The sequence below is a fragment of the Anopheles coluzzii genome, chromosome 2, assembly GCF_943734685.1.
Source record: "Anopheles coluzzii chromosome 2, AcolN3, whole genome shotgun sequence".
Lineage (NCBI taxonomy): Eukaryota > Metazoa > Arthropoda > Insecta > Diptera > Culicidae > Anopheles > Anopheles coluzzii.
The window spans coordinates 41,153,706-41,180,497 of record NC_064670.1 but is presented as its reverse complement, the minus strand read 5'-3'; the positions used below and the strand labels follow the sequence as shown (position 1 = coordinate 41,180,497).

General features: G+C 46.9%; 2 protein-coding genes across 3 annotated transcripts in view; both read left to right on the top strand.

Annotated features, from left to right (window-relative positions):
• LOC120949131 (probable serine/threonine-protein kinase cdc7) overlaps positions 1–18,143 on the top strand; it is a 45,768-nt gene extending 27,625 nt beyond the window's left edge. For both annotated transcript variants that reach the window (XM_040366174.2, XM_049605119.1), the window contains 4 exons: positions 5,652–6,713; positions 12,535–12,792; positions 12,884–12,961; positions 13,618–18,143. In XM_040366174.2, coding sequence (XP_040222108.2) covers positions 5,652–6,713; positions 12,535–12,792; positions 12,884–12,961; positions 13,618–14,841 — 2,622 coding nt within the window. In that variant the 3' untranslated portion in view covers positions 14,842–18,143. The remainder of the gene's footprint in view (positions 1–5,651; positions 6,714–12,534; positions 12,793–12,883; positions 12,962–13,617) is intronic.
• Positions 18,144–20,666: 2,523 nt separating this feature from the next.
• LOC120953610 (uncharacterized) lies at positions 20,667–26,251 on the top strand. Its single transcript, XM_040373737.2, has 2 exons — positions 20,667–21,459; positions 24,800–26,251. Exons 1-2 carry the CDS (start codon positions 20,684–20,686, stop codon positions 26,037–26,039), a joined length of 2,016 nt encoding a protein of 671 aa, XP_040229671.2. The 5' UTR covers positions 20,667–20,683; the 3' UTR covers positions 26,040–26,251.
• Positions 26,252–26,792: the final 541 nt, after the last annotated feature.

Genomic DNA, 26,792 nt, shown 5'->3' with positions numbered 1-26,792 from the left:
ACACATTTTTAACGTGAAAAATAATAAAACACCAGTTTTCCTCGATCGCCTATTCGATCGTGAAAGTTTGCGGCGCAAACCATAACCGTACCTTTTACCGAACGATTTGCGCAGCTAGGTGAGGGCCATCGCGCTGGCTTTTCATCACGAATTTCCCCCAGCTAATTGTGCTGCTACTACTGTGACGGACGCTGATTGTTATCGTTTTTCGGTAGAAAAAGAAAATAAGACGATAAAATGCCAATTTTTTGTGGCCCTTTCAAGCGACAGAAAGTTCTTTTTTTCACACGATTCTTTAACTTCACCCTGTTTATGGCTTGGCGCATGTTAGAGCGAGCTTTGTTTACAGTTACCGTGGCGAGACCTTGAAGTCTGTGCCCAAATTTTGGGCTCCCCGTAGCGTTGACCCTTCGGCAACAGCAACACCGCTAACGCGCCTGCCTGTGCTGTTTTGCCTTTGAGGAAACACAAAAAAAAATTGAAGAAACCCATAATAAGGGTCCATTTCGCTCAAGGTGGTGTGCCAAAAGTTGGTGGATTTTTTGGAAAGTTTATCAAAATTCTCTGCCAAATGTGCAAAACTCTCACACGCTTGCCGGTCTATGTGCCCTTGGAGACGGCTCTGGAGGGTCGTGTTATTTTTGGTAACTGTTTTTTTTACACTAATAATAGTGAGTTCATCGTCTTTTTTCCCCGCTTTTTTTTGACTTGCAAAATGTTGAATGAAATAGGAAATTTTCCCAAAATAGCTAGACCGGTGGGAAAAACAGGGCTGCTTGAGAAGCTGCATGCACGGGCACGTTAAGCCGTTTGGCACGTAATGCACGTCAAAACAGTCGCACAAAAACCACGTGCAAAAATGAGCCCCACAAGGCAATCGGACGCTCAATGGGGAAGCTGCCAATGCTCGATGCACGTTCGACACCCGTTAGGCGGTGGGCGATGACGAAGTTCTTGGGTATGGTCCGCGCTGCTGCACTCCGTCCGCGCGTACGAGCACCAGAACGGGACAAAAAATAAGCCAATCGGTTTCCGCTTTCCGGATCGACTTTAACCACCCCTTTCCCCGTGCTTTCCGAACCCCTGCTTGCGGTTCTTTCCCACTGTCTGCGCGATCGCTCTCTCGCTCTTGAGCTTTGGGCGGAGAAAGCTCGAGGGCTGTGGTTCATTCTTCAGTGGATTCCACGGGCAGTGTTTTCATTCTCGCGACGATCGCTGCCCCTCTCGCAGGTGGCGCACCATCTCTCTCTCTCTCTATCCGTCACTCTCACAGACCCTTGCACGCTCTCCGGCTTTCTGAGAAAAGTCGCTCAGCTCCACTTCGAGCGAGACCCGCTTACGCACCGGACCGGTTAAGAACCGTTAGCTTTTACGCTTAACCTACTTTCGCGTGTTCTGTTTTGTTCTCTTCATTCTTCATTCTTGTCCGTAACCACGGGCCACCCCATCGTTGTGGGTCTCACTCACGCTCTCCCTCTCCCGCTTGAGAGGGTCTAGCTGCTAACGGGCAACCCCAATCTACGGGGTACGTTCTACGCGGGCCCTTCTGCCGCTTTCCTCCTCTTGGTTGCTCCCTTTTAGGGTAAACCTTGACTTTGCTGCGATCGTGCGAGAGAGCGCGCGCCAAGTGCGTCAGACCGGGTGTACGCCGTTGGCCTTCGTTGCGCGGTTCGGCTAGAAGGCGGCCAGGTAACGGCGTTCTTGCTCTTGGTGGCATCTTTCTCTAGGCGAGCCGAGCGCGTGTTTGATGTGTTTCCAGTGATTGAAGCTTAGAACATCCGTGAGATGAGCTTTCGGAGCGTGGTTGGGGATGGGGTTTTTTTGTTGTTGTTGCTATCCCTTCTTCAGCTGATCGTAGCGTTCGTTGGAAGGGTAAAGAGGATGAGAAACGTCATCTTCAGCAAATCGGTACGCATGGTAGGTAAAGCAACTTCCTCTTGAAGTGACCCACATTTTAGAGAACGGTACCGTAAGACCTGTTCCCTTATGGCTAGCTTGTTTCTACTCTTAACTTTTACATTAAGATCCATTTGTAAAAAAAAACTTGTCGACGTTTCAGTTGCTGCAGTAGACATTAGAACACATTGTTTCAAAAATGAGACATGTTCTATTGTTGTGAATGTTGCATAAAGCTTTCAACCTATTCCTCCAAAAAAACTGTTTAAATTCCACTGGATTCCAACTCATTTCCCAATCTTCACTTCAGCGCCCAAAACTGCGTGTCTTAACTCTTAAACCGGGGGCTATAAATCATCATGCAAACAAGCAATGGTGTGTGTGTCTGTGTACCGGTTCGAAGCCCACAGTTTATCATCCGTTCCGCACCGATGTGACATTTATGATATGCGCGTCGCCAAACATCAATCAGCAGACCGTGCCGAGCAAATCAAACGACCGGACGGATGTGTCGAGCTAGGAGAAGGAGAGCAGGTCGGGGTGGGTTAGGTTTCTTTGTCCCCTAGTTGGCACTTTCTCCAGCCGAACGAACCAGCCGGGGGAAGGGGAAGGGTATCGATTGATTAGAAAGTGTTAAAGACGTAGTTTCACTTTCCGTCACACACTCTAGTCTAGGCAGCACTGGGGCGCGCCAGGTGACAGCATACTTTGGTGATCGATACCCGTGCATGGTGCGCACGCGTGTGTGTCTATGCGTGTGTGTGTGTGTCGCAGCACAGCTGTCTGCCCTAGAAGCTGGTGACTTCTCCGAATGGGACGGGCAAGAAGATGAAGCTCACATGGTACAAAGCACCGAAAGGCTTACCACGGACGGTGCGAGGAACTTTCCAATTGCTGTGGCAAGTGGTTTATCTATTTTCCAAAGGCTTTAGCTTTCTTTTGTCTTCATGCTTTCTTGGGTTTTTTAAACCGTTTTCCTGCACCATGTGAAGGGGTGAAAAATTAAGCTACCCCACAGTCAGAATCGTTAATCATGTGCTTTTTTTTAATGCACATGGGCATCCCTCCCGGCCGGGCGCAAAACGGCCCCCGGACCAAGCAGTCTGCTTAACGGTGCGTTCTTATTTCCGAAACCATATCTTTGACTTTGATTTGCGAGCCACTAATGCAGCTCACCCATAACGAGAGAAATAGCTGGTCCGAATAGTCCACAGACACACGTACACACAGCTAGGCACCACTTTCACTCAGGCAGGCCCCGAAAGATGCTGGACAGCTGCGATGCTGATTGCTGATGCTGCCGAGGGCACACGAAAGCCAGAGATGATTAGACCCCCGATGCTAGACCGCCCCATTGGAGCATTCAGGGTGGTTGGAAGTGTGAATTTAGGCAGCGGTCGGCTCGGTTGGTTCTTCGATGCGTGCCAGCCGGAGGTCGTTCGCGCGAAGGAATTGCGCCCAGATGTGATCCTCATTATAGAGGCGCTTTTCTTGCTTGATTTTTTTTCGCGGGCGCGCTCCGCTGATTACCAAAATTTCTAGCACTGCCCACCCTACCAACCCAGCACACGGGGTCTGCGTGTGTGTTGATACATTTTCATGAGGTTTTCCGTTTCGATTGGAAGATTTTTTGGAGTGACTGTGGTGTCCCAAAAACTAGTCGTTGGCCGGTTCGCTGATTACGAGCTCGCTGTTGTTGTTGATTGCCTCCGCGGCGTGTCGAGAAGGAATGTGCGCGGATTTACAAGCTTAATAGCGAGCAACATGGTGTCAGCAGCAGCAGCAGCCGGGGCGAGGAGAACCAAGCTACAAGATTACTTACCGCGGTCCAGTGCGGCGCAGGGGCCATAGAGCACAGTTTGGACGGCAACCAGCGCCTAAAAACCGGGGGTGATGAGTCGCGGGCGATAAAGGTTGCAAGAGGGCAGGAAATCATGCGACCGTGTTGGGTAATGGCAGAGGTGGTGTGCGCGTTTTGTGGCGATATTGCCGGATGTGTAGACGTTATTCCGAACTGTGTGTATGTGTGTCGGTTTCTGTGTTCACGCTTGTTAAGCGTAACAAGCGCACTGTTAAGCACTGTGCAGGTCCACTGCAAAGTGGGCCAGCGTTGGAATCGTTTCTTAACGGACCCAGCAAACGGCTCAACTTTGAAGTTGGGTTCTCCGGTGAGGCAGGAAGATTAACATTACGCTACTATGTTGAGAGAATTTAAACAGATGCATCAAAACGAAAGGCTCATCTTCTTAATTGGGTCAAAATTAGGCGCGGAAAAGTAAACCACAGAAACAAATGTGCTTCTTCTGTTGCTGGGATGAGCTTTTCTTTACATTTGCTGTAAGAAAGCTTGAATATTGCCGCTGGTTCCCCATCCTCCCAAATGGGTCTTAATTTTGGCTTCGAACTGGGATCGTGACCCTCGCATGATGGAAGATCCACTTCAGCACAAAGCAGAACCCGTGAGACGGTAAAAAAGAGTGATCCAAAAATTAACAATCAGACCCCCTCCTTCAACTCCTGCAATTGACCCATTTCTCGGCTGGTGCCTATTCCACCGGGTTGGAAAGTTCTCAAGCTTATTCTTTCGCGGTCGGAGTATGACCCAATTTCCCACCATAAATAAGTGGGCCCCCTCGCAAAAGCCAACCCTCTTTCTGGGGGAGGAGGGTTCAGTGGTAGAGAAGGCACCCAAAGCTAGCAGCGCACTGAGCTGCGGCGGACTTAGATTGGGATTCTCCCCATACCCACAGCCAGAAGAATGTAATAGGCAACCCGCGGAAGGATGGGTTTTGTGGTCTCGTCGAGTTTGGTCGTTGGTTTCTCACCGTCTTCGTTTCGGCAATTGGGAGGAAATGATCTAGGCGCACGAAACCACCGTGGAGCAAGGGGAAGGAAGTGAACACGAGAGCTCGGCAACATATAGAACAGCCAGCATTCCGGAGTTGGGTCTGGAAGTAGGTCGAACACAAAAAAAGAGCAGAAGAGGCGAGTTCTCTACGATCATCGTTGTTCGGTAATGGGGTTTGGTACCTACGGCAGCATCACTACCACGCTCCAGCTCAACAAACTCGTTCGGCGTGTGTATGTGTGAGTGAGTGCACTGAGTAATGGTTTGTTGTTTTTTTTTTGCTCGTCAGACTCAACCTCATCCCCGTTAGACGTTGGGTTGGGCTTGTCTCAGAATAAGCTCAGGCTTGTAGGAATAGATCCACACACACACACTTGCACACCTTCACGCACACAATCCACGGAAGATCTTCACCGAAACGGGGGAAACGAGAACCGGGAACGTAGATTCTTACCCAGTTCCCACTTTGCGCGCTCCGTGGGCCCGCTTTGCTCGCCTGACGTTCGGTTGGGTCCGTTGCTTTCGCCACGGGGCCGGAACAACTCGGGAACTGGGTCACTGGTGGAGGGGTAATCTTCTGCCGTTGCACCGTTGTGCCGTGTGCCGTTGCTTGACCGACTGTGCTCGTGCGGTCGAGTGGGTTTCGGAGCAACAGGCCCGTGCCAACTACTGGCATGAGGCAGAATGGGAACAACGGCTCGCCTTGCTGGAGGATGAGAATGGAGCGTGTTCGAATCGATCGACCGAGCGTTTCCTGTCGAGTGCAAAGGTGACGATGTGCGGCGAGAGCTGGGACGGGGGTCGATGTTAGAGGTCACAACGATGGGTGGGAAAAGGAAACAACTACGAGCACATTACTAATAGGTACAACTATTTTCTTTCTTCCATTCTTTCGTCCGCGCTACAGGCGATCAAAATGTCCGAGGAGCCGAAGCGTCGCGAGTGGCCATTCTTCAACCTGATGGACGTGTACTTCAGCGATCAGGTGAACGATCCGACGCTGCGCCTGTTCTCCTCGACCAAGCGGTTCGACTCGGACACGCTGGACGACGCCCAGTTCGACGACGAGATCATGAACTCGACGGCAGCGGCCGCGATCGCCGCGGCTGCCGCAGCGTCGGCCGCCGCCGCCAACGCCGCTAGTCAGCACAAGATCAAGAACGAGCTGATCGCGAGCCACGGGCACAGCGGTGGCAGCATGCTGGACATATCGGATATCATCGGGGACGAGCACGGCGAGTCGAAGTTCGACCAGTTCAAGCGGGAGATCGTGCTGAGCCAAATCCAGGAAATAACGCGCGCCGGAAGCGGCGGGGGCGGTGGTGGCGGCGGCGGTGGCCGCAAGGAGAAGAACAACAACAATAAGGATCACCACAACAACAATAACAACAATAGTAGCAACAACAACAACAACAACAACAATACCAACAACAGTGTCAGCAACAACAATAGTAACAACAACAACGCGAGCAACCATTCGCCCAGCAACAACAGCGCTAACAGCAGCCCAAATGGGGCCGGCCACAATGGCAACGCGACGCTGGAAAGCAAGCACAAGCTGATGGAATCGCTCAACCTCAGCCCGGGCGGTAGCCACCTGACGACGAGCGGTGTCAGCTCGCTCAGCACGACCAGCAACAGCAGCAGCGGGTCGGCCCGGGACGAGGCGAGCAGCCTGAACAGCAGCCCGACCAGCCACATGAGCAGCGGACCGCCCACCAACGGGCCGGAGCTGCGCAAAATGTCCAACGGACCGACGGCGGACTTTAGTGCGCTGCTGGCCGCGGCCAACAGCCACACGAACGGTACCCTGCACAGCAACAGCAGCGCGCTCAGCAGCACCGACCGGGACACGGACTACGATGACTATGCCGAGCGGAGCAGCCTGTACGACGGTGGCAACAATCATCTCAAGACCCTCAACCAGAAGCTGCTCCATCAGATGAACGAACATCACAACATCGATCAGGTAAATTGGTGGAGCATTCTTAAGGGGTTTTTAAGCATTTCTAAGCGATACCTACTGACATACTTACTTGCAGTAATGTCTTTCCGAAGTCGAACATCTCAAAGCTTCATAAGCGACTTGGAGTCCAAAATTCTTTGATCTGATTTATTGACTAAAATTTCACATAGATATTGCATTGGGTGGATTGTCCATGGATCTTGGATACTCCATAACATCAGGACTAGTTAGCTGAATGCTTTTCTATGCTATAGGTCCAATGGAGATCCTCCTTTGAGACTGAGTTGATATCTTTGTATCAGACCTACTCATACGGTGTCATTTTGTAGTTAATTTCCCAAGGATTTAATAAGCCAGTTTCGTTCAGACATTACAAAGTTCACACTGACAATGATAATCATCCGATATCAAACTTCTGACGTTTAGAAGATAAATGATTCCCCAAAAAGGACGTGACATGTGCACACCGTCTCCCCCGTCAAAACACACAATCAGACATCAACGCCTTGCGCCAACTACGGTGTATCTATTGCAGCCGAGTGCCATTGTACCGCTTGCGTAAGCTTAACAAAGGTAGTCAACACTACACGCTTCATAGAGGGGGTGAAAAGGAGAAGGATTTTTGGCAAACGACTTTCCAAAAATTTGCTGCCGCAGAACGCACACACACACATATGTTGCGCAGAAAGAGGGAAGGGAGAGGTGTGCATAGGGGGATGGATTGTATCACCGCATGACGTCGTGCCACCGATGCCAGCGCTGTGACCACAATCAACACCTCACACTCGAAACCGTTTGCCATTCGCCACGATGTTCGCCCGGCTGTCGGAGATATTCTCCACGCGCTCCGATTGCGCCATCTTGCGATGGTTCGTCCGGCAAGCCTTGAGAATGCCATATAAGCGTGCAGAATCTCACACGCGAAATTTTGTTAGCCCGGTGTAGTACTCGACAGCCGACGGGTGTGTGTGTGTGTTAGTTTAGATGGGAATGATTGAGGTTTGATTGGGATTGTGCTTTTCGGGGGCAACCACTTTCAGGATCCTCGGTCCCCGGTTCGGGCGGCAGCAATGGAAGGGTTAATTCTTCTCGCATACGCACCACGATCGAACCATTCGTACCACATCGCGGAGTTAGACGCGCGCACACAACAATCAATCTTTGGAGCAAGTAGGGGGTTCCATTTTGATCCCCGTACTAATGAGCATTAACGAGAGGACTTATGTGGGGATCGACGAGTGAGAGAGAATAGTGTTGCAGGTGGAAATGGTGGAGATGATGAAATTAGTTAGCATTTGATGTTGCATGACTCGTCACCTTCGGCGGGCTTTCACGCTTCTCCGCTTGAATTCATGTTTAAATCAAAGAATCCATGCTATCTAAGTCTCGATGCTAAGTTAAACCTCTCAAACATGACAAATTGTACGAAAGAAAACGAAATTTTCGCCCTTTCGCCCAAAAACCACCCCAGACCCGTTGCTCATTTGGATGAGCTGACAATAAACAGCAAGTCGTTTGGATTTATGAATCGCCATTCACGACCAAAGACGATTATTAATAGCTACAGCGCTGTGTTTAGCGTGTTTAGGCCGACGCCCCTCCCGTCGGAACCCCCTTTTTACCGCCTCGACGCCAGCTCGTTCTGAGCCCCCTCCTGGGCGATAGATAGCGCTTTCGCTTTCACCTGCTCGATGTACGTGACACACTTCTTAAGTGGTTGCTCAAGCAAGCGTCGTCGTCAAACGGAGTGGCAACGCGCGCCATGCGCAAGACGGTTTGCTGTCGACAAATATTACCTATTCGCTTAGCAGCGCAAGCCTCAAATGCCGTTTGCATTGCTTCCTTTCCGACGGGTCGTAAACGAGTTCCTTGGAGAATTGCGAAAAAGGGCAGCACAATACCGCCCAAAACGGGCCACATTTTGAAGCGTCTTCAGTATTGCTCACCCTTTGTTGATATTCGCTGCTCGACACGCTCGAAAATCTTCCTCGACAGGTTCAAAGTCCGCTGCGGTCTGCGTCGTTGATAATGTCCAAGCAGAATAGTTTGGAATAAGTCGTCCGTGGAGTTATAATGGTGGTGGTGGTGGTGGTGGTGGTGATGGCGAAGAGAACGTTATGCAACTTGCGACCGCTCACATGCCCCACCCGCCACGTCCTTCTAATGCGGAGATGGTTGGAGATGTGAGAAGCTAAGCACAACCCCAAAACAAACACCACTAGAGCCACTAGCCCAGGGGAGCGCAAGCAGGGGAGGGTAGCTCGTACGTGCCAATGCCCCTTTATGCAGCTGACTCCTCCTCCTCGTCCTCTCGCCCCACCTCGTGACAAACACTGCAGAAGTGTAAGAAAATCACAACAACCAAAATCGAAAGGCGAAAGCACCAGCCTAAGATCGCGCGAAGGAGGAGAGCCTAACCACAGCGGAACCTGCTCCCTCTCTCTCTCTCCGTCTTCATTTTCGGCTGCCAATGTGTGCGTCTACCCAGCGATCTTTATTTTGATCTAATGCTCCAAAATTGTGCTCCCCACTCGTTGCACTCTACCCGGAGCAACAACAACAACAACAACAACAACAAAACAACCTCCGACAAACCCACCCGGTAACCGGTACTGGGAAATCGATCGGTTGCTTGGCCCGCGGGGAGATTTATATATTTTTCGGCAACTTTCACTTTTTTTGTTGCTGCTCTTCTTCTCTATTCCCCTCGTGCCACACTGTGGTAAGTCTTTGCGGTTGTGGGTATGTGTGTGTGTGTGTGTGTGGGTAGGAACAAGTGCACGACGGGGAACTCCCAACCACACGCGGTGGCATGGCGTATAGGAAGATCGCAAGTAAACGGTATTGTATTTATATAATTAGAAGTCGAGGTACAGGTACGCGTACAGGTTGCAGCGGGTTTCACAAAATGGCACCCTGGAATGTTGGAATTCAGCAACGTCTGTAGAAGCTGTTCCGACCTGGGAGGGTTCCACGGGAAGGATTTCGGCATCGTCGCATGCTATGGGAACAGTTTTGCATTTCAAATTAGAATAGATTTCACTTTTCACCAGCCGTCTCCAGTTTCGGGTTCGTCTTGTGTCGTATGTCCCGCGCACCTGTTGTTGTTCTTCCCGGTGCAAAACTGCCCCCAAGTGCCCGATTTCGAAATATCGCTCTGCCATTGTTTCCTAACAGCCGGAGCGGTACGAGCGGAGGGAGAAGCTACATTTAAGGGCTGCATTAAAGCGGCCATTGAACCCGGCCCAAAACTGAATCAAAACAGTGCGGTTTTTCGGTGGTTACGACACCGACATTCGGAGCTTGCAAGAAATGCTCCCACTAACACTCGAAGAAGGCAGCGAAGTCGTACACCGCAGCAACCATCCGGAATTGCCGATTGTGGTGTGTTTGTGGTGCGTTTTTTTTTTTTCTTTTAAATCTCGAGCTTCTAGCCGAATTTCGTGAGCCAAGTGAACCATAAAGCTAGGCCAGTGTTGGTTGGCAAGGAGGGGGGTATTTTTTAAAGTTTTGTTTTTATTTTAGAGTTGTTGTGCGATGTTTGGTTGTGTTGTTATTGTTGATGCTGCTGCTGCGAGGCGCCTCCACCCGGGGCCCGCGGGGGGCTGAGATGCTCCCCTCACCCATTGAGGCTCATCCGCGTAACACACGCTCTCGCGGATCGCGTCTCGACCGAACGCATGTGCAGTCATCTCATCCGTCACGGAGTCGACGAACTCTCTTCGGAGCTCTCGAAACACATTGTGGCCAACAGTATCGCCCCTTCCGTGCCGTGCTTGACGACTACCTTCCAGCGTCGTCCCTCTCCTTGTGCGTTTTGACTCTGGCAGTTTGAAAGACCTTCGGAAGGTAACACAAACGGTACCACCGGGCACGGCGATTGCGAAAAGGCCCGTTGTGTGTGTGTGTGTGTTTCGGAATGTTTAGAGGGTTTTTTTGGAGGTGGTTCACACATTCGTAACGGCGCACGGTGTTCGGTACTGCGCAGTATCTCCGCTAAACTCGTGCGGGGAGTTGTATTCTCACTCCGCGCTCACTCGCGCAGCCCCAACAGGCTTCACTTTCGGTTTGGGGTTGGGGTGGCAAAAACAAAATCACACCTTTATCAGTGACGAGGAGTCCGAAAAATGCCACACAACCACCGAAAAAGCATATAAATAGCAACTCTTCTTCTGAACTTTGGGAACCCTGATGGGTTTTGGGTTTGGGGTTTGGGCGGGTAGAGAGTGATGGGTTCCAATGGAAACGACCGCGTCAGAGGCAATCCGGATTGACGGTGGTGTTTTTGTTTTCCGGTTCTATTCCGTCGCATTGTTGTCCGCCCTCGTCGTTGACAACTTTCACTTTCGACCTGAAAACGCGCCCCGCGATTCCGGGACAAAGACACAGACACTCACACGCACTCACACGTAGCTTTGATTTGCGGGTAAGGTAAACGATCGGTGCGGTTGTGCGGCGTCTTTCGAGCGGAATGCAAACGACGACGTTTCGGATGCCAGGCGGGACGTCGGTGATGTTTGGCAGTCGCTTTTGCTTTCCGTTCGCTTTCATTGACTAATGCTGTTGACTTATGGGGTGGGTATGCGAACGGACCGACTGGACCCACGGCAGGTTTGCCGATGATGGGTTGCGCGGTCATAACGCGACACACCTGTCCGATTGCCCAGGCACCGCGATCAGCCGTGATCGAACGTCGATCGATGGTTTAGAAGTCTTTGCCCAACCTAGCGACCTGCCCATTACACTACGGCGCTGTGCATCACGCAATATGTGCTCAACGGTTACGAAAGTATCGGTTTGTTTGCGGATGGGTTTGAGACGGTTTCTGTCGTCCCTTTTGTATTGCAATCGATTATTTCGAATGGAGAGACGGAACGGCGCATAAAGCAGAACATTTAGATGCCGCTCCAACGAGCAGTCTGCGTCTGCATAACGATCATCCCGACGAAGCGTGCACACTCGTACACTCTTGGTGTAAAGCCCCCCAAAAGAAGCAAACACGCAAGACGCTCTTATGTATTGGGTAACAAATAAATAAATTAAGATTTTTCGAACTTTTGCCTTCTTTTCGGGAGCCTAGGCGAGAGACAGCTCCACACGGGCACGAATTAAGAGTAAAGTGTGTGTGTATGAGACGGAGAGAGAGAGAGAAGAGAGATAGTAACTGCCCAAAAAAACAGCCACCGCTCCGAGTGGCGCATTTCGGAGGCTTTCATCTCATCGCATCCCCCCGCGCACAATGCCGCGAGGTCATTTGCGGTAGGGAGGATTTTCGGTGCCGTAACCGGTTCGGTTGTGCCATTTCGAGCGGACCTCCGCGGTGCCCCTTTCCCTGCTGAATGTTTTGAGTGTATATATATATTTTTTTGTTTTGTTTCGTTCGTTTTTCTTCCATTCAGAAAGACCACTTACCTGCTCCGCATTTTTGGGTAGGTTTTACTATTTTGCGGCTCTTTGCGTCTTGGTTGCATCCGAGAAGAGAGTTAATTTTGGAAGAACAAGTTTGGAGCGTTTAAGTCGAGCCGCAGTGCTGGTTGCGTTTATTTTTGGCCTTTCTTGCCCAGTTCGGTGCAATGGTGCAAAGCGATCATCACGCAGCGATCTTTGCAGACTGTCGTGACCATGGAAAGGGGGGGGGAGAACGAGAATCACAGAGTACAGGTTTATAAAGCACTGGAATTACTGATAATGTCAGCGTAGCTAGAAAAAAAGGAATGATGCAATATGTATGCAAAGTTTTACTTTCAGTCCCTTCTCAGCAATCATGGCAATGGTTTAGAACTGATTTTTGAACCCGTCTTTTCCCATCTTTTCTTCCTTCCAGTACCTCCTATCGTGGCGCGGATTCCACGGCAACATGTGCAAAGGATTCCACAGCCTGCAGCGGGACGGACAGATGGTGGACGTGACGATTGCCGCCGGCGGCAAGATCTTCAAGGCGCACAAGCTCGTCCTGTCCGTGTGCAGCCCGTACTTCCAGAAGATCTTCCTCGAGCACCCGTCCCAGCACCCGATACTGTTCATGACCGACGTCAACAGTCACCATATGGCCGGTCTGCTAGACTTCATGTACAGCGGTCAGGTACGGTAGAACGAGCCTGCAGCTGCACGCTTGCACTAAGGAAATGAGACTAATTTGCTTCTTCTTTTTTTTATTCTGTCTCATTCTCCAGGTTAACGTCAAGTACGAGGACCTGCCCAACTTCCTGAAGGTGGCGGAAGCACTACAGGTGAAGGGGCTGCACGGCGAGGTAGGTTCGTTGCCCGCGCGTACGCGCCGGCGTTGAAGTCGTTCGTTTTGTCTTTCCTTCTTTCGGGTGTGCGATCCTACTAGGGAGCTGTTTTTTTGTTTTGTTTTTTTTTGGGGGGAGTTTAGTGTTGGTTTTCGGGACGGTTTTGCCCGTGCGACGTGACGTGACAAGCGGCAAGCATTAGCTTTCTCTTCCTATTTTCGGAGAATGGGTTTGGTGGACAGGCCGATCGAGTCATCGAACCGCCCGCGGGGTTGCGAACGCGCTGGGAATGAAAATGAGAGTGCTTAGCGTATGGCCAGCACGGACCGCTGTGACAAACGTGGTGAAATCAGATACGGATGGCCTGATACTACTGCTACTGTGCTGCTTCTGCATGAGTGTGTGTGTATCTTTTGTTGTTGTTTGGGATGTTTTCTTTACGTGGAATCGGGTGTTACTCGTAATCCCGTTTTTAAAAGATGTGCTAGCATTACGGTTTATGCTGATTAGGGCTTTGCTGCCATTCTACTTGCACGACCGATCCCGCTCGAGAAAGAGAAAGTGCATGCGTATGGGCGGTAAATCGGTGTTGATCCATCCCTTGTCCCGGATATAATTGTTTGTTTTTTCTTGTTTTTCTTCTTCTCCCCGTTGCCCCGTTGGCGCATGCGTAGAGCACAAACGACTCTGAGGAGCGAGACTACCAGCAGCAGCAGCATCAGCACGCCCTGCGGTTGCAAGAGCAGCAGCGATTGTACCACCAGCAGCAGCAACAGCAACACCAGCAGCAGCTACATCAGCAACAGCAGCAACAGCAGCAACAGCAACAACAGCAGCAACAGCAGCAGCAGCAAAAGCTTGCCCAACAACGTCAGCAGCTGCTACAGGTCGCTCAGCAGCAGGCACATGCCCAAGCACAGCAGCAGCATCAGCAGCAGCAACAGCAGCAACAGCAGCAGCAGCAGCAACAGCAGCAACAGCAGCAAGCAGCAGCAGCGGCCGCCGCCCAGCAGCAAGCCGCCGCCGTTGCAGCCGCCGTCGCCCATCAGCAGCAGCAGTTCCAGCACCATCGCAACAACTTCAAGGAGCTGATGAAGGCGAAGCATGCGGCCGCGGCCGTCGTACTCAACGAGGACTATCTCAACAATAACGCAAGCAACGCGAACAACAACAACAGCAGCAGCAACGGCAACAATGGCAACCTCGCCAGCAATGGCAACGCGAACGGGCCCCTGTCACCGTACGCCAGCAAAAAGATGCTCGACACGCAAAAGTACCAGAAGTACTACTCGAAGCGCAAGCTGGTGCAGCAGTACGAGCAGGAGATGCGGGCCGAGAAGCGCAAGCTCGGCATCGAGGATGTGATACAGGCGGCGGCGGCCGCGAACGCACTCAACCTACGCCTCAACAACGGTGGCAGCCCGATCGGTTCGCCGACGGCCGTCGCGGCCGCAGCAGCGGCTGCTGCGGCAGCCGCCGCCGCACTCAACCCGCCCGGGACGCCCACGAACGGTGGCACTAGCACGGACGATGAACAGCAGCAGCAGCAGCAGCAGCACCAGCAGCAGCAGCAACACCAGCACGGTCAGCAAACGCCCGTACTGCTGCAGAACATCAAATCGGAGCCACAGTACGACGACGAGGACGAGGGCATGGAGGTGGACCAGGACAACAACAACTCGCTGAACGCCGCGAACGCCAACACTGCCCACAACAACAACAACAACAACGAGGACGATTACTACGGACAGCACGATCAGGGCGTGATAACGACGGGCAATGGCAAAACGATCAAACATTCCATACTCGAGCCAAATATAGTATTAAAGCAGAGCGACGAATGTCTCACGACCAACAATCAAACGGGTAGCCTGAATCTGTGCAAGAACGTCAGCTAATCGGCTCGATCGCACTGTTGCGGTGGGCCTTGCTCGTTGTTTGGCGCAGCGTCCTCAAACAGGGGGTGCAAAGATGCAAGGATTGTGGACGGCTTGGACGGGGGCTGGGTGTGTAGACGAGAAGTGGAGACTGTAGATAGCTAGTAAGGGAGGACAGTGTAACGTGTAAGCTAACTTATTTATTTGCTGTGTGTATGTGTGAGTCGTGTAAGTGTGACGTAACTGTGAGTAATGGAAAGGAGGCTGCTTGAGCGATCATTGCCTGATAATAATAATAATAATGATAATATTTACAATAATAATAACAATAATACGATGTAGTTAATTTCGATCGATCGATCTACAACACAGCGATCGCGATCGCTCTAGAAGATAATCGCGCATGTAATCGCACCGCAAGGATTAAAGGGGGATTTTTGTTTATTTTGAATTAGCAAATCGTGAGTTACGTGTGTGTGAGTTACAGTTTCGGCGTTTCTCGGCGCCGGGACAGACTGGTTGAATAGTATTTAGATGTAGTATTTTTTGTAACATTTGTTTTTCGCTCGTTTTTGTCTCTTCATGTGTTTATTGTTTGGTTTATTTTTACTCGCTGATTGTAAGAAGTTTAAACAATGGTTCTGCCCTTGCACCCTTTTTTGTTACTTTTCATCCCTTGTGTAGTATCCATCATTTAGCGTTGCGTGCGATCTTTCTGTCTATATATACACACACACACCAACACACAAATCACTCACAAACCACACGCGTCACGGCTTCACGCAAACAAGCACACACACACACATGCGCGTATACTTATTTGTCGTTGCGTTGATTTTCGATTCTAATTCAGGGGTTTATTTATTATCTTTTTTGCATACGTATGTGTGTGTGTGCATGTGGAGGTGTATTTGTGGGTTTGTTGCTTGCATTCACGTGTAATAATTGCTAGCGCGCGTGCTATCGTTGTTGATTATTTCTTAGTGTGTTAGGGGCACACGGGGCGAAATGTTGATGCGACACAAAAGGAAGTCATTGCCAGCAGAGCACCTGTGTGACCTAATTTATACATATATACATACCCATATGTTAACGTAATGAAAAGGCGATATTTGATGTATGCGGTCGCAGAGACACGAAACAACAACAACAACAACAACAAAACAATAACATATACAGATACACATTATTAACTTAGCTGTAAGCACTCAGTATCGTGTAAGCGTACGTAACTATCCTGGCAGCAGCTGCCACAAAAGACACACAGTTCCGGTCACAGAACGATACAGACCGGAAAAGGAAAACCTAAACCCTTCGGACCTCTGCACATACGCACCTACGGGGAGGAAGCAGCAGGTTGCTAGTTGCTGAAGGTCAGATCAAATTGTCAGCTCAGGTGTTTTCATGATTCTAGTTGTTGTTTGCTGTTTTGTACGTAAAAGAAGAAACGCGTAAGCACGCCACCCAATAATGTAACAAACGTCCTGCTCGAGAAACAAAAGGGAAGAGGGAGAAGAACGTTTTTCCGCAGCGGGAAGTAGTGAGCCTCCAGGATGGCCGCAATATTTTATAAGACGGGCGGGGGGCAACCCCCTGACAGACAGGCAGGCAAGAGAGAATGGTATAGAGAGATTAGCATAACCACTTTTACGGACAGTTCTGTGCAATTGTGCAATCGAGCAGCAAGGAAGAATTTGAAAAAAAATATCCCTATATGTAAATCCACGTACAGGAGTGTATCCAACAGGCATAGGCGTAAGAAAGGGCATACAATGAAGGGCAGGCTTGTACTGAAGACAACAAAACACTCTTCACACAGCTCTCCCAGACAGACAGACAGGTAGGCAGCCAGGCCGTTTTCTCGGTTAGTGCTGTTTTGTTTCGTTTTGTTAAAAAAAAAACCATCCTCATCTTCATTATCATTCACTTGTATCCGGGTGTTAGTATTTATTTTGTTATTTGCCGTACACGGTACGAACGGCCGTGCCTGCGAACGTACGAAAGCGCTCGATCACTTTGTTTTTGCATGTAATGAAACTAAACTATTGCTTCAAATACACGATTGTTGTTTAAAAAAAACCCCTAGTACATGTACTGCTCGACAGGCGTTTCGTTTCATTTTTCGGTTCCGTAGCATTGGGTTTCCGTTTCGAGTGTTGCTGTCGGGCGAGGGCTGTGTGGTGGCGTGAAAGCAGGTTGCGTTGGTATAATTAGATAGCTATAAACTCCTTAAGCATTCTTCTCTCTTCGTCACTCAGCGCTATCATTGAGTTGGGTGCCGTAGGTGTAGGTAATATGGCATGCTGTGTATGTAACTTATCAGTGGCTACTACTGTTACTCAAACTCTTATTCAAACTACGAACGATCGTACTACATTACCTGATTTGTTGTGAAATACTTATGAAATAATGAGATATATATTAATAAACTGCGTAAAGGATTTAAACTATGCTGGCTTAATTGTGGTACGAATTTTCGCACGAAGATTTTCCCTATTTTGTGTGCTGAAGTTGCTGTGTATAAACCGACGGTGTTTGGGCAGAGTTATGTTCACATTGTTATCATGAATAAGTTGTTTTATTTCGTATAAAATTAAGACACTGGCTCCCTTGATAAAAGTATATTTGCAAAGGTATGATAAAGATGGGCAATGTCGATGTAAGTGTGGCAAAGTTTCATGTGCATTACAATACCTAGGCGCTTGTCGTTCAATCAGCCACTTTCCCAAACTCGATTGAAGCGGGAATGATCAAAGCGTTTGTCAAAAATGACATAAAAGGAAATTATTCTTGGATGTTTGTAGAACATTTTACCATATTGTACGCAATGTACTGAGCAGGACATTCATGAAATAAGTTAAAGCAACAGCTTTGTATTTAGGCAACTGAAAGAATCGTTCCACTTCGATCGAGTTTGAGAAAGTGGCTGACTATGTTGCTCAATGTACGTATGCGTAACTAGGCCCGATATGTATGTTTGTAAAAGGATACAGGAAGCTCAAAACGAAATTTGTACTGGCCTACCCTGGGACAAATGCAGACAGAATAGACAGAGTTGACATCATTTAAATACGCTTGAGTGTAGAAATATCAGAACAAGTTGGACACCTTTAGCATAAATCCAATCAGCCAAGTTGATTCCAGAAACAGTCCACTAAATATAAATATGCAGCAGGAAATAGAACGTGTTGGCTATTCAGGTGAAAGATAATGCAATAGATTGTTCAGATATTTTTTGTTGTTATTTTTTTATAGTCAATGTGCAGATTATAAACTTTAAAAATATATATATACACATATTCTATATTATGATTCAACGGTGATTGTACGAGTGTGAGGTGTGTTTTTCTTTTGTCTCACTAATCTATTTTATGGAACAGTAAAACTGAATATCACTATAAATATATCACATAATTTGCGATCTATTGTAAAATATTAAAATAAATGCCTCTAATAAAGGGCCATGAAACTTGGAGATATGGGGTAAGGGGGCACCATGATTATAAACACCATGCTAACATCTTTGCTAGACGAGCCAAGGGATTGCAGATACTCGATTATTATTGCTTTGAAACACTTATATTGTATTCCCATTTGACCTAATATTAACTTCATAAGCAAAGTTCGAATGGTTTAAACCATTTAAATAAAATGTAACCGTAAGTTTCAGCAAATGCCGGATGTGGTAAGGTTTCATCAGAACCGTTAAATTGACAATTACTGGCTATCCAAATAAAATCGTTACACATAAGTCATAAGAACCTACGTTATCATCATACGGTTATCCTTAAAGGGACGCCCTTTTTTATGTTATAAAATTCTAACGAGATTTTATTTATCTGCGGAAAAGATGTGTACAACATCTTTAAGTAGTAAATTTCCATTGTACTTAGTTGAGTTCAAATCTTTCTCCCTTGTATTTGACCCGTAAATGCTTTTCAAAGTCATTGAAAGCCACATGCACAATGTCATTCGGCATTTTCTCTCAAATCTTCACTCAACGATTCCTGAATTCGTCCTCATTCGATTCGATTAACGGCATCAAGCTTTGCAAGCATATTTTCTCAAATACTGAATCTGCAGGCCATTCAGATGAGCTGATGAAATAAGGCAAAATTTACTAACGACATGCTTGAACGTTCGAAGTTTTACGGGCTGGCGCTGAATCCTGCTGAAGGCAAAAACTGTATTTTCGAATAAGTACGCTAAAACAAGGCTTCGAACGGCTTTTCATAACGTGTTGCAAAAAGAATCGTATTAGTTATATAACGACTTCTCGTATACGACTTTCCATGATAAATTATTCAATAGTTTTAGTAGAAAATCTTTTTGTTAATTTAGGAATTTTCAAACAAATGAAACAGAGAGTCTACTTTATCAATTTGATTCATATTAAAATTGTTTTTGCTGTGCTTCTAGTACAAAGGAATGGAAGGCCATCAGTTTCGTTGGTACCTTCGTATTCTTTTGGTATTTTGAGAGCTTTAGTTTTTGACCTTATGCCTAAGTGGTTCTTTTTTACGAATTTGACTGATAAATTTAAACAACCAGTGTGATATTATCTTTGTAATATTATCTTCGTGAATATCCATGCACTAGACTATGTATGACTTTGTTTGTAATCGAATTTAATGTCTCAGTGGTTATCGAAAAGTTCCTCCCTATGAATTTCTTAATTTGATTTTGATAAATTTCGACTTAAAAAGAGGACATTATACACCCTAAAATACGGTACACCTATTTTAGTTGAACGCCTATGTTAATTACAAACAATGGCAATTTCCCTTTTGCCTACATAGCTCTCCAAACCAACTCAGGTGATAAAGTTTGATATCGTTCGACTGCTGGTACATCATGAAGACATGCTCCATAAATACGATGATTTTACTTGATCAAAGTTAGCTAAAGAGCCATCAATTTTTCTTTCACCAGCGTGCGCAACTAATATCTGACAACCTTACTACTATGTTAACCCTTTGCAATTGTTGGGAGAGCTTTACTGAAAACAGGCAGTATTTGTTTCGAAAAAAACGGAGAACAAGCTGTAAAAAAATCTTTCGTTTGACACGCAGTGTTAAGAAACACAATAAAAGGAGTTTCGTGTACGTGTACCACTTTTACGTTGCTACCCTGTACATGGTTCGATATGAAAGAATACGAAAGTTATGATTGCTTCCAATCTTATTTTAAATTACCTGCAGGTTTCTACAGCCACTCTTATATTATAGGATTTTTGCTGCATTAAATGATTTAAGTGGAGTTTTCATTTCGCCGAAGTCTATTAGTGTAGCTTTTCTAGTTCAAGTGCTGATTTAGTACGTTTAAGCAACAGTATTGACCATTATACTGAAAGAAAAACACATACACTGAAGACTTTTCCAGTTTTCCGTGTTAAGCTCCCATTTAAAACTTTCATTCTGTCCTGATGATGGAGTGAAACACTTTCATAATAACGTAACAGCAAACCACCCAACATTGTTACACTCATTCTACAGTTCATTAGCTCCTATAAAACGAACTGAGCGGCAAACAAGTAGAAGCGTTAACCGTCAAATCACACAATACCTGTTGAGTCTAATGGTGCCATGCAATATTGATGGCTGTAATGTTCTTTCTATTTTACACTGCGACAAACCCAACCGCCAGAAGTTAATCGCTGGTGTTAACGTGCGTGCGTGACAATATAATGGGTCTCCATTTTGTCACCGATAAGCATCACAATCAATTGTTTATCAACCTTTTTAACAATCTCGTTCATCAATTTATTCACGCAGGAAAGCTTCCTTTGCGTGTATATAAGCAGCTCCACTGGAAATGGGTAGTTTCAGTGTGTTTTCACCCGTGTTACCGTGTTTCGTGCAAGATGCACTTTTCAATGGTGTTGTTTCTGGTGTGTTCTATAGCAGTACGGCTCAGCAGTGCCGCGATTGAGGTCAAAGCGACCACGACCCGTTGCTATTCGCCCGCGTTTCTAATGTACGAATCCATGATGACTAAGTTTCTGGAGGGCTACCAAACGCTCACCACCATCATCGGAGACGATACGGTAGACAATGCCATCATTGAGGCGATCAAGTGTCACCGAGTGAATATGTTGCAAGCTTCGTACAAGCTGTACACGGTCGATACGTACTTCCAGTCGGCCGAGAGGGATCGAAATGATCCAACCTATGGCTACAATCTCAACCCTTACCCGCTCTGGGAAGCGTTGTACTGTGAGGCGAACGTGTCCATGGTTATGGAGGAGGTTCTGCCGGCGATTGCGTTTCGCAACCCGGTGGCCCGGGTGGTGCTGCTCGTACGCGGCATCGCAAAGTACGATATGCTGCAGTTCTTTCGCCGCGCCTGGACACGGTACAAGATGCTGGACATTCTGATACTGAGCCGCATCGACTATCAAACGTTGCTGGTGTGTCTGTTCAATCCGTACCTGACCGGGCGGGACGAGATGGCGGACGAACGCAACATGCTCTGCTATCATCTGCGCACGATGGAAGATGTGGCACAGTTCAACCAGAAGGCGCAGCGGTTCACTTTCGAGCGGATTAACAACCTGCATCACTATCAGCTACAGGTGGCCATTACGGATGTGGAGCTGATGTCGAAAGCAGTTTACTTTCAAAACGGGTCGATTCATCGGTAGGTAATTGATTGGTTGTTGTGGGGCTATTGCAGTAAAAATATTGATTCTATTTATTGGTGCAGTCTATGTTTATGTCTTTGTCAGTCTACGTGCAGTCTATGTAAGTTACGAGCAAGGTTGATTTAATAACGGTCATAGCACTCAACTTTTCTTTTCATCATTGAACATCCTGTCAAAACTTGTCATCAAGCTCATTTGTATGTTAATTATACCCGCTTTGGTTCGTTTAAACGCAGGATTAAACACAAATAAAATATTTCATAAATACGAGCTATACGCTGTTCTAAGCACAAATCTTAAACAAGCCATCCTTAAACTACATAAGGCTCGTAGGAATAAGGAGGAGTATTTTTCAGTGGTATAATTTGTTATACTGAAGAAAATAGGCAGAAGTTCGAGAGACACTCCAACTACTACAACTTAGCAGTAAATTGCTTCATAAAACTACGCTAATATTCTTCTTAATTCTTCTTAAAATCAATGTATGCTTCCCAGTTCTTCGTTACTACGCCCTATGAAAATAAGCGTTTTAAAATAATAAAAAAAGATTAATTTAACTTTTTTATTGACTGCTAATGCATTACAAAATAAATGATGTTCAATTAATTCAAAATTTAAAACGACAAATCATGATCAAAGAAATAGAACATGTCCATCATGGGTTCAAGTCTCAAATTGAAAAACACACTGTTTTTATCGAACTTGAAAAAAAAACTGTATTTATAGAAACTCACTGAACCATACTGGGCGAAAGTTGGATGCAAGAAAGGAAGATCCATTGCTCAACACGCTACGTTATTCCTTTTGTCATAACGAGCAAAGTACTTCACAGCTTCGTCAGAAAAAGGTAGAAGAACATAAATTTTCAACGGCAGTTTTAATTCTTAGGGGCCCTTCACGATTTTAGTCAGCTTTTTTATATCGAGTGTGACAGTTGGAGGCTAAAATCATGTAAACACTCCATAGAAATACACAAAACTAGCCTGGAATGTTCTTACTTACTTACTTATCTGACGCTACAACCGCTTTGCGGTCTTGGCCTGCCTCAGGAGTGTCCGAAACCGCTCACGGTCTCGCGCCTTCGTCTGCCAGTCCGTTATCCCGGCCTTAATGGCGGACGCCTCCACGCCATCTTGTCACCTCAATTTGGGACTACCATGCCCCCTCTGTCCTTGCGGACGGCCTAAAAAGACTTTACGGGCTGGGTCGTCCGTTCCCATGCTCACAACATGGCCAGCCCACCCGAACCTGGCGAGCTTGATACGCTGTACGACAGTGAGGTCGCCGTACAGCTCGTATAGCTCGTCATTATATCGGCTCCTCCATTGTCCTTCCACACATACGGCAAGTATCCTTCTGAGCATCTTCCTCTCGAACGCGGCTAATTTTCAGCCTAGATTATTTTAGCTAGAAAACTAGAATTATATTCGAGTATCTGCTCGAAATAATGTCAAAATAACGTGATATTTTCATTCATCCTAAAGTGAATTAGAGAGAACAGGTGATGGAATTTTGAATCCAAGAGTATGTATTTTTTTCTTTATTTTTATAGAGACGTTGATCCGCTTGGCATCATTCGCCTCTTTTAACAATTTAATTAATTATATAGTTAAAAACTAACATTCTTCTTTGCAAGCCATTTTTGGCTTGCAAATTACCTTATACCGGGTAGTCTCGGTTTACTTAAAGCTATTATCTGTTGATTTTATTAAAACAGTGTCTGTTACAAATATAGTTTTGGTTAGAATTATTTATAAAGGTTAGTAATACGAAGGAATTTTAAAAATTTACGCTGGCAATCTCTGTCTGACGAGAGGATGGTGTTGACGCTGTGGTTCAATTGCAGGTGATGCATTCCGCTGTATAACCATGGAATTCGGTTAAGATGTGGCAGACGGTGATTTCGATGCCACAGAAACTGCATAGTGGTGGGCTGGATTTTTGCAATAAAAATGTGTGGGTGAGCCGGGTGTGCGTGATATGATTCTATCATATCCTATCCGAAGTAGTGATATGATTCTCTGGTCTTGGTGTGATGGATGATTTCTCCATGGTGGTGTTGTTGTCTTGATGGTGCGCACGAAAGAGCGGCCGCTGCTAACCCAATAACCATTCCAACTATTGGCGAAGATGGTTTTGCTAAAGCAAATGGAGTCACGGTGTGGAAGAGTGTAATGGCAGCAGGCCGGGTTATTATGTCCTGCGTTGGCTAGTGGGTCTGCTATTTCATTTCCCTGAATGTCTGTCTGAAATTTAGCAGAATTTGACTTGGTGTGAATTCGGTATATTGCATAGTTGTTGGATGTGCGGGTCGCTGGTGGTTCCAGATTCAAGTGCTTGAAGCACATTTGCACTGTCTGTGAAGATCACGTTGGGTTTGTTTCTGCGTAGGCCTTCGTCAGCAGCAATATCCTGGGCTATTGCTTCTGCGGTGAAGATTGAGGTATGGTCTGGATGACGCTATTTTCGATGCTGGAGTAGATTCCACAGCCAGAGGATCCGTTTTGAACTGTTCCGTCAGTGAAGATCAGATGGTGGTTAAGGTATTTTTGCTGCACAAGTTCAGCAAAATTACGGTTTGCAATGAGACTATTGCAAGCAGCTCGAAGCTAATTACTAGGGACGACAACCGATTTGGATGAGTTTGGTGACTGAGGGGAGTGTTTGTTGTGTTAGCGTGATGAAATCGGCGATTTCCCTTTGGATATGATATAAAAATGTTTTTCTCCATCATTTGTCCTGCAGCTACTACTATCAAAGTGTATGTACACCAGGTGATCTCATAGCATGTTTTTTATAACCAAATTTGAACGTCAGTTTTTGACAAACAATTAAACAATTAAAAACATTCTTAAAATCGTTATTCAGAAGCAGAAGCGATAAAAATCATACATCTTGGGATAAGCCCATCTGTATACAATACTGTACAATGCTATACAATGCAAACAGCTTACAGGCTGGTATTTCAGTCTACGATCTTAAAAGGAAAAGGGGCCCGTAGACAGATTTTTAAACAAAATGATTATGGAAATGGTTGAATATACATAGTTGATAAAATGTTACTCCTAAACTTAAACATATCAATAATTTGTCTTCAATGAAAACAATGCTCTATTTAAATATTAGTTTTTCAACTATCTTCTGAATTGAAAAGTCTATTTTATGCTCGAATGCTCTACGTTGCAAAATGCTAAAACATTTTAATCTGTTTCTTCTTTAAAATACATCAACATCGACGCGCATCGAGTGCTGGTGTATTAGCACTATTCAAATATTATAAATGTAATATAAACGATTAATTATCTGTATCTTCTTTATCTGCTACATCCCTATAAGCTATCAGTACCTGGACGGAGAGATGGTGGAAATTTTTCGCCAAAGAATGAACTTCACCATCAAATATCTCGAACTAAACTACCAAGAGTCGGTCGGCTTCATTTCATCGAACGGCAGCATCGGTGGATCGCTGAAGATGCTCGAGGAAAACACGATCGATCTAGCGGCCAACTCGCGCTCGATCATGCAGCACCCCATGCGCAACCTGCAGTACGTCCATTTCCTGTGCCCCATCCGGCTGGTGTTTGTGGTCCCGTTCAACTATTTCGCCAATCGCTACAAGATGGTCTTCTTCCATGCCTACTCGCTGCAAATGTACCTCACGAACATTGCCATGGCCGTGCTCATACCGTCCCTGCTGCTGGTGCTGATGCGCCGTGACTTTTCCGTACCCGCGTACGTAAAGGAGTCGTTTCGCATTCTGGCGATTGTGTTTGCGTGCAGCGTCGCTTTGCCACGGAACACGCGCCATCGCCTGGTGCTGATGGGGTTGATGTTTTACAGCATCGTGGCCTACTCCGCCTGGCAGGGCATTACGATCGTGCAGCTAAACCAGGACGACGAAAAGCTGCGCAACATACAAACGCTCGAGGAGCTGGCCGATACGGACCTGGACCTGAAGGCCATCGTCACGTTCGGCAATGCGATTCGCGGCAAGGCGTGGAATGGGAGCGATGTGCGGGGCCGCATAGCAGCGCGGCTCGATGTACAGTGGACGCCGTCCAACATCAGCATCATACCGGAGGTGGCGGACAATCGTACAACGGCGGTGCCGATCATAGAGTACTTTGTGGAGGTAGTGCGATCGCGCTACTTCGACTCGGTGCGCAAGCGCAGCAAGGTGTACTTCATCCATGAGCCGTTCATCGAGTATCTGACCGCGATGGCACTGCCAAAGAACTCGCCACTGTTTCCCACCATCCGACGGCTGACGATGAGCTGTCTCGAGAATGGAATCGTGAACTTTCAGCTCTCGCTCATACGGCACAAGGGCGTGCTGCTGCAGATCGCCCAGAATCGCAACAGAACTTTGCGCGACGAACCGCCGGCCAGAAAGGTGAACCTGTTCAACATGCGCTTCGTGTTTTACGTGTATCTGGTAATGAATGGAGGGGCCATTTTGGTGTTCTTTTTTGAACTAGCTTACCACCGCCATCAGAAGAAGCGCACAACATTGCGCAGAAATCGACGGCGGGTACGGGCAAGACGTTCTTCAATTATATGGCCATACATTGAGTAACGGGGAAATGTACACTAGTGATGGGAGCTACAGATTGGATACGTGAATCTACTCCAACTCCGACATACTTAAAACGGATCCAACTTCAAAATAATTATGGCTCCAAATCCGACTACTCCGAACAAATGCAGATCCAATTGGCTCCGAATGAAACCGAATTACTCCGTTCAAATTCAAATGTTTGCTATTGAATCCGTTTTACCACTATTCTTGATTCGTAGATAAAAGTACTCACAGGGTTTACCTAGCCAATCGGGCGTCGTCAAACCGTTATCGGTCGCCGTAAATACTTTTTCGGGCGACGTAAACCCTCAATTATGCAATAAAGTATTGTTTTACAGCTACAAAGCAACAAAATATAAAGTAGGCCCAATTCATTCTGTACTTTGCCCGATTCATACATCACAAGGCCCGAATAGAAATGACAGTGCCAAATTGAGGGTTTACGTCGCCCGAAAAAGTATTTACGGCGACCGATAACGCTTTGACGACGCCCGATTGGCTAGGTAAACCCTGTATATTACAAAAGCAAGTTATCAGGCAATCCTAGCGTCTAGCTACTAACATTGCTGCCTTGATAACTACCGCCCATTTTGCCCATCACTAATGCACACCAACACTAATTGACTCTCGAGATTGACACTACATCAATGGTATTAAGCTGTTTTTATTCTTTTTACCAAATCTTCTACACATTTATCTTTGGAAAAATCCTCGAGAAGCCATGCGTAACGCCTGACAGTAAAATCTCAC

What these genes read in the sequence shown, in the direction of transcription:
- LOC120953610 (XM_040373737.2), top strand. Translation starts at nt 20,684, where the DNA reads ATGCACTTTTCAATGGTGTTGTTTCTGGTGTGTTCTATAGCAGTACGG. An exon ending in CAAAACGGGTCGATTCATCG is followed by an intron (nt 21,460 to 24,799) that starts GTAGGTAATTGA and finishes CATCCCTATAAG; the next exon opens with CTATCAGTACCTGGACGGAG.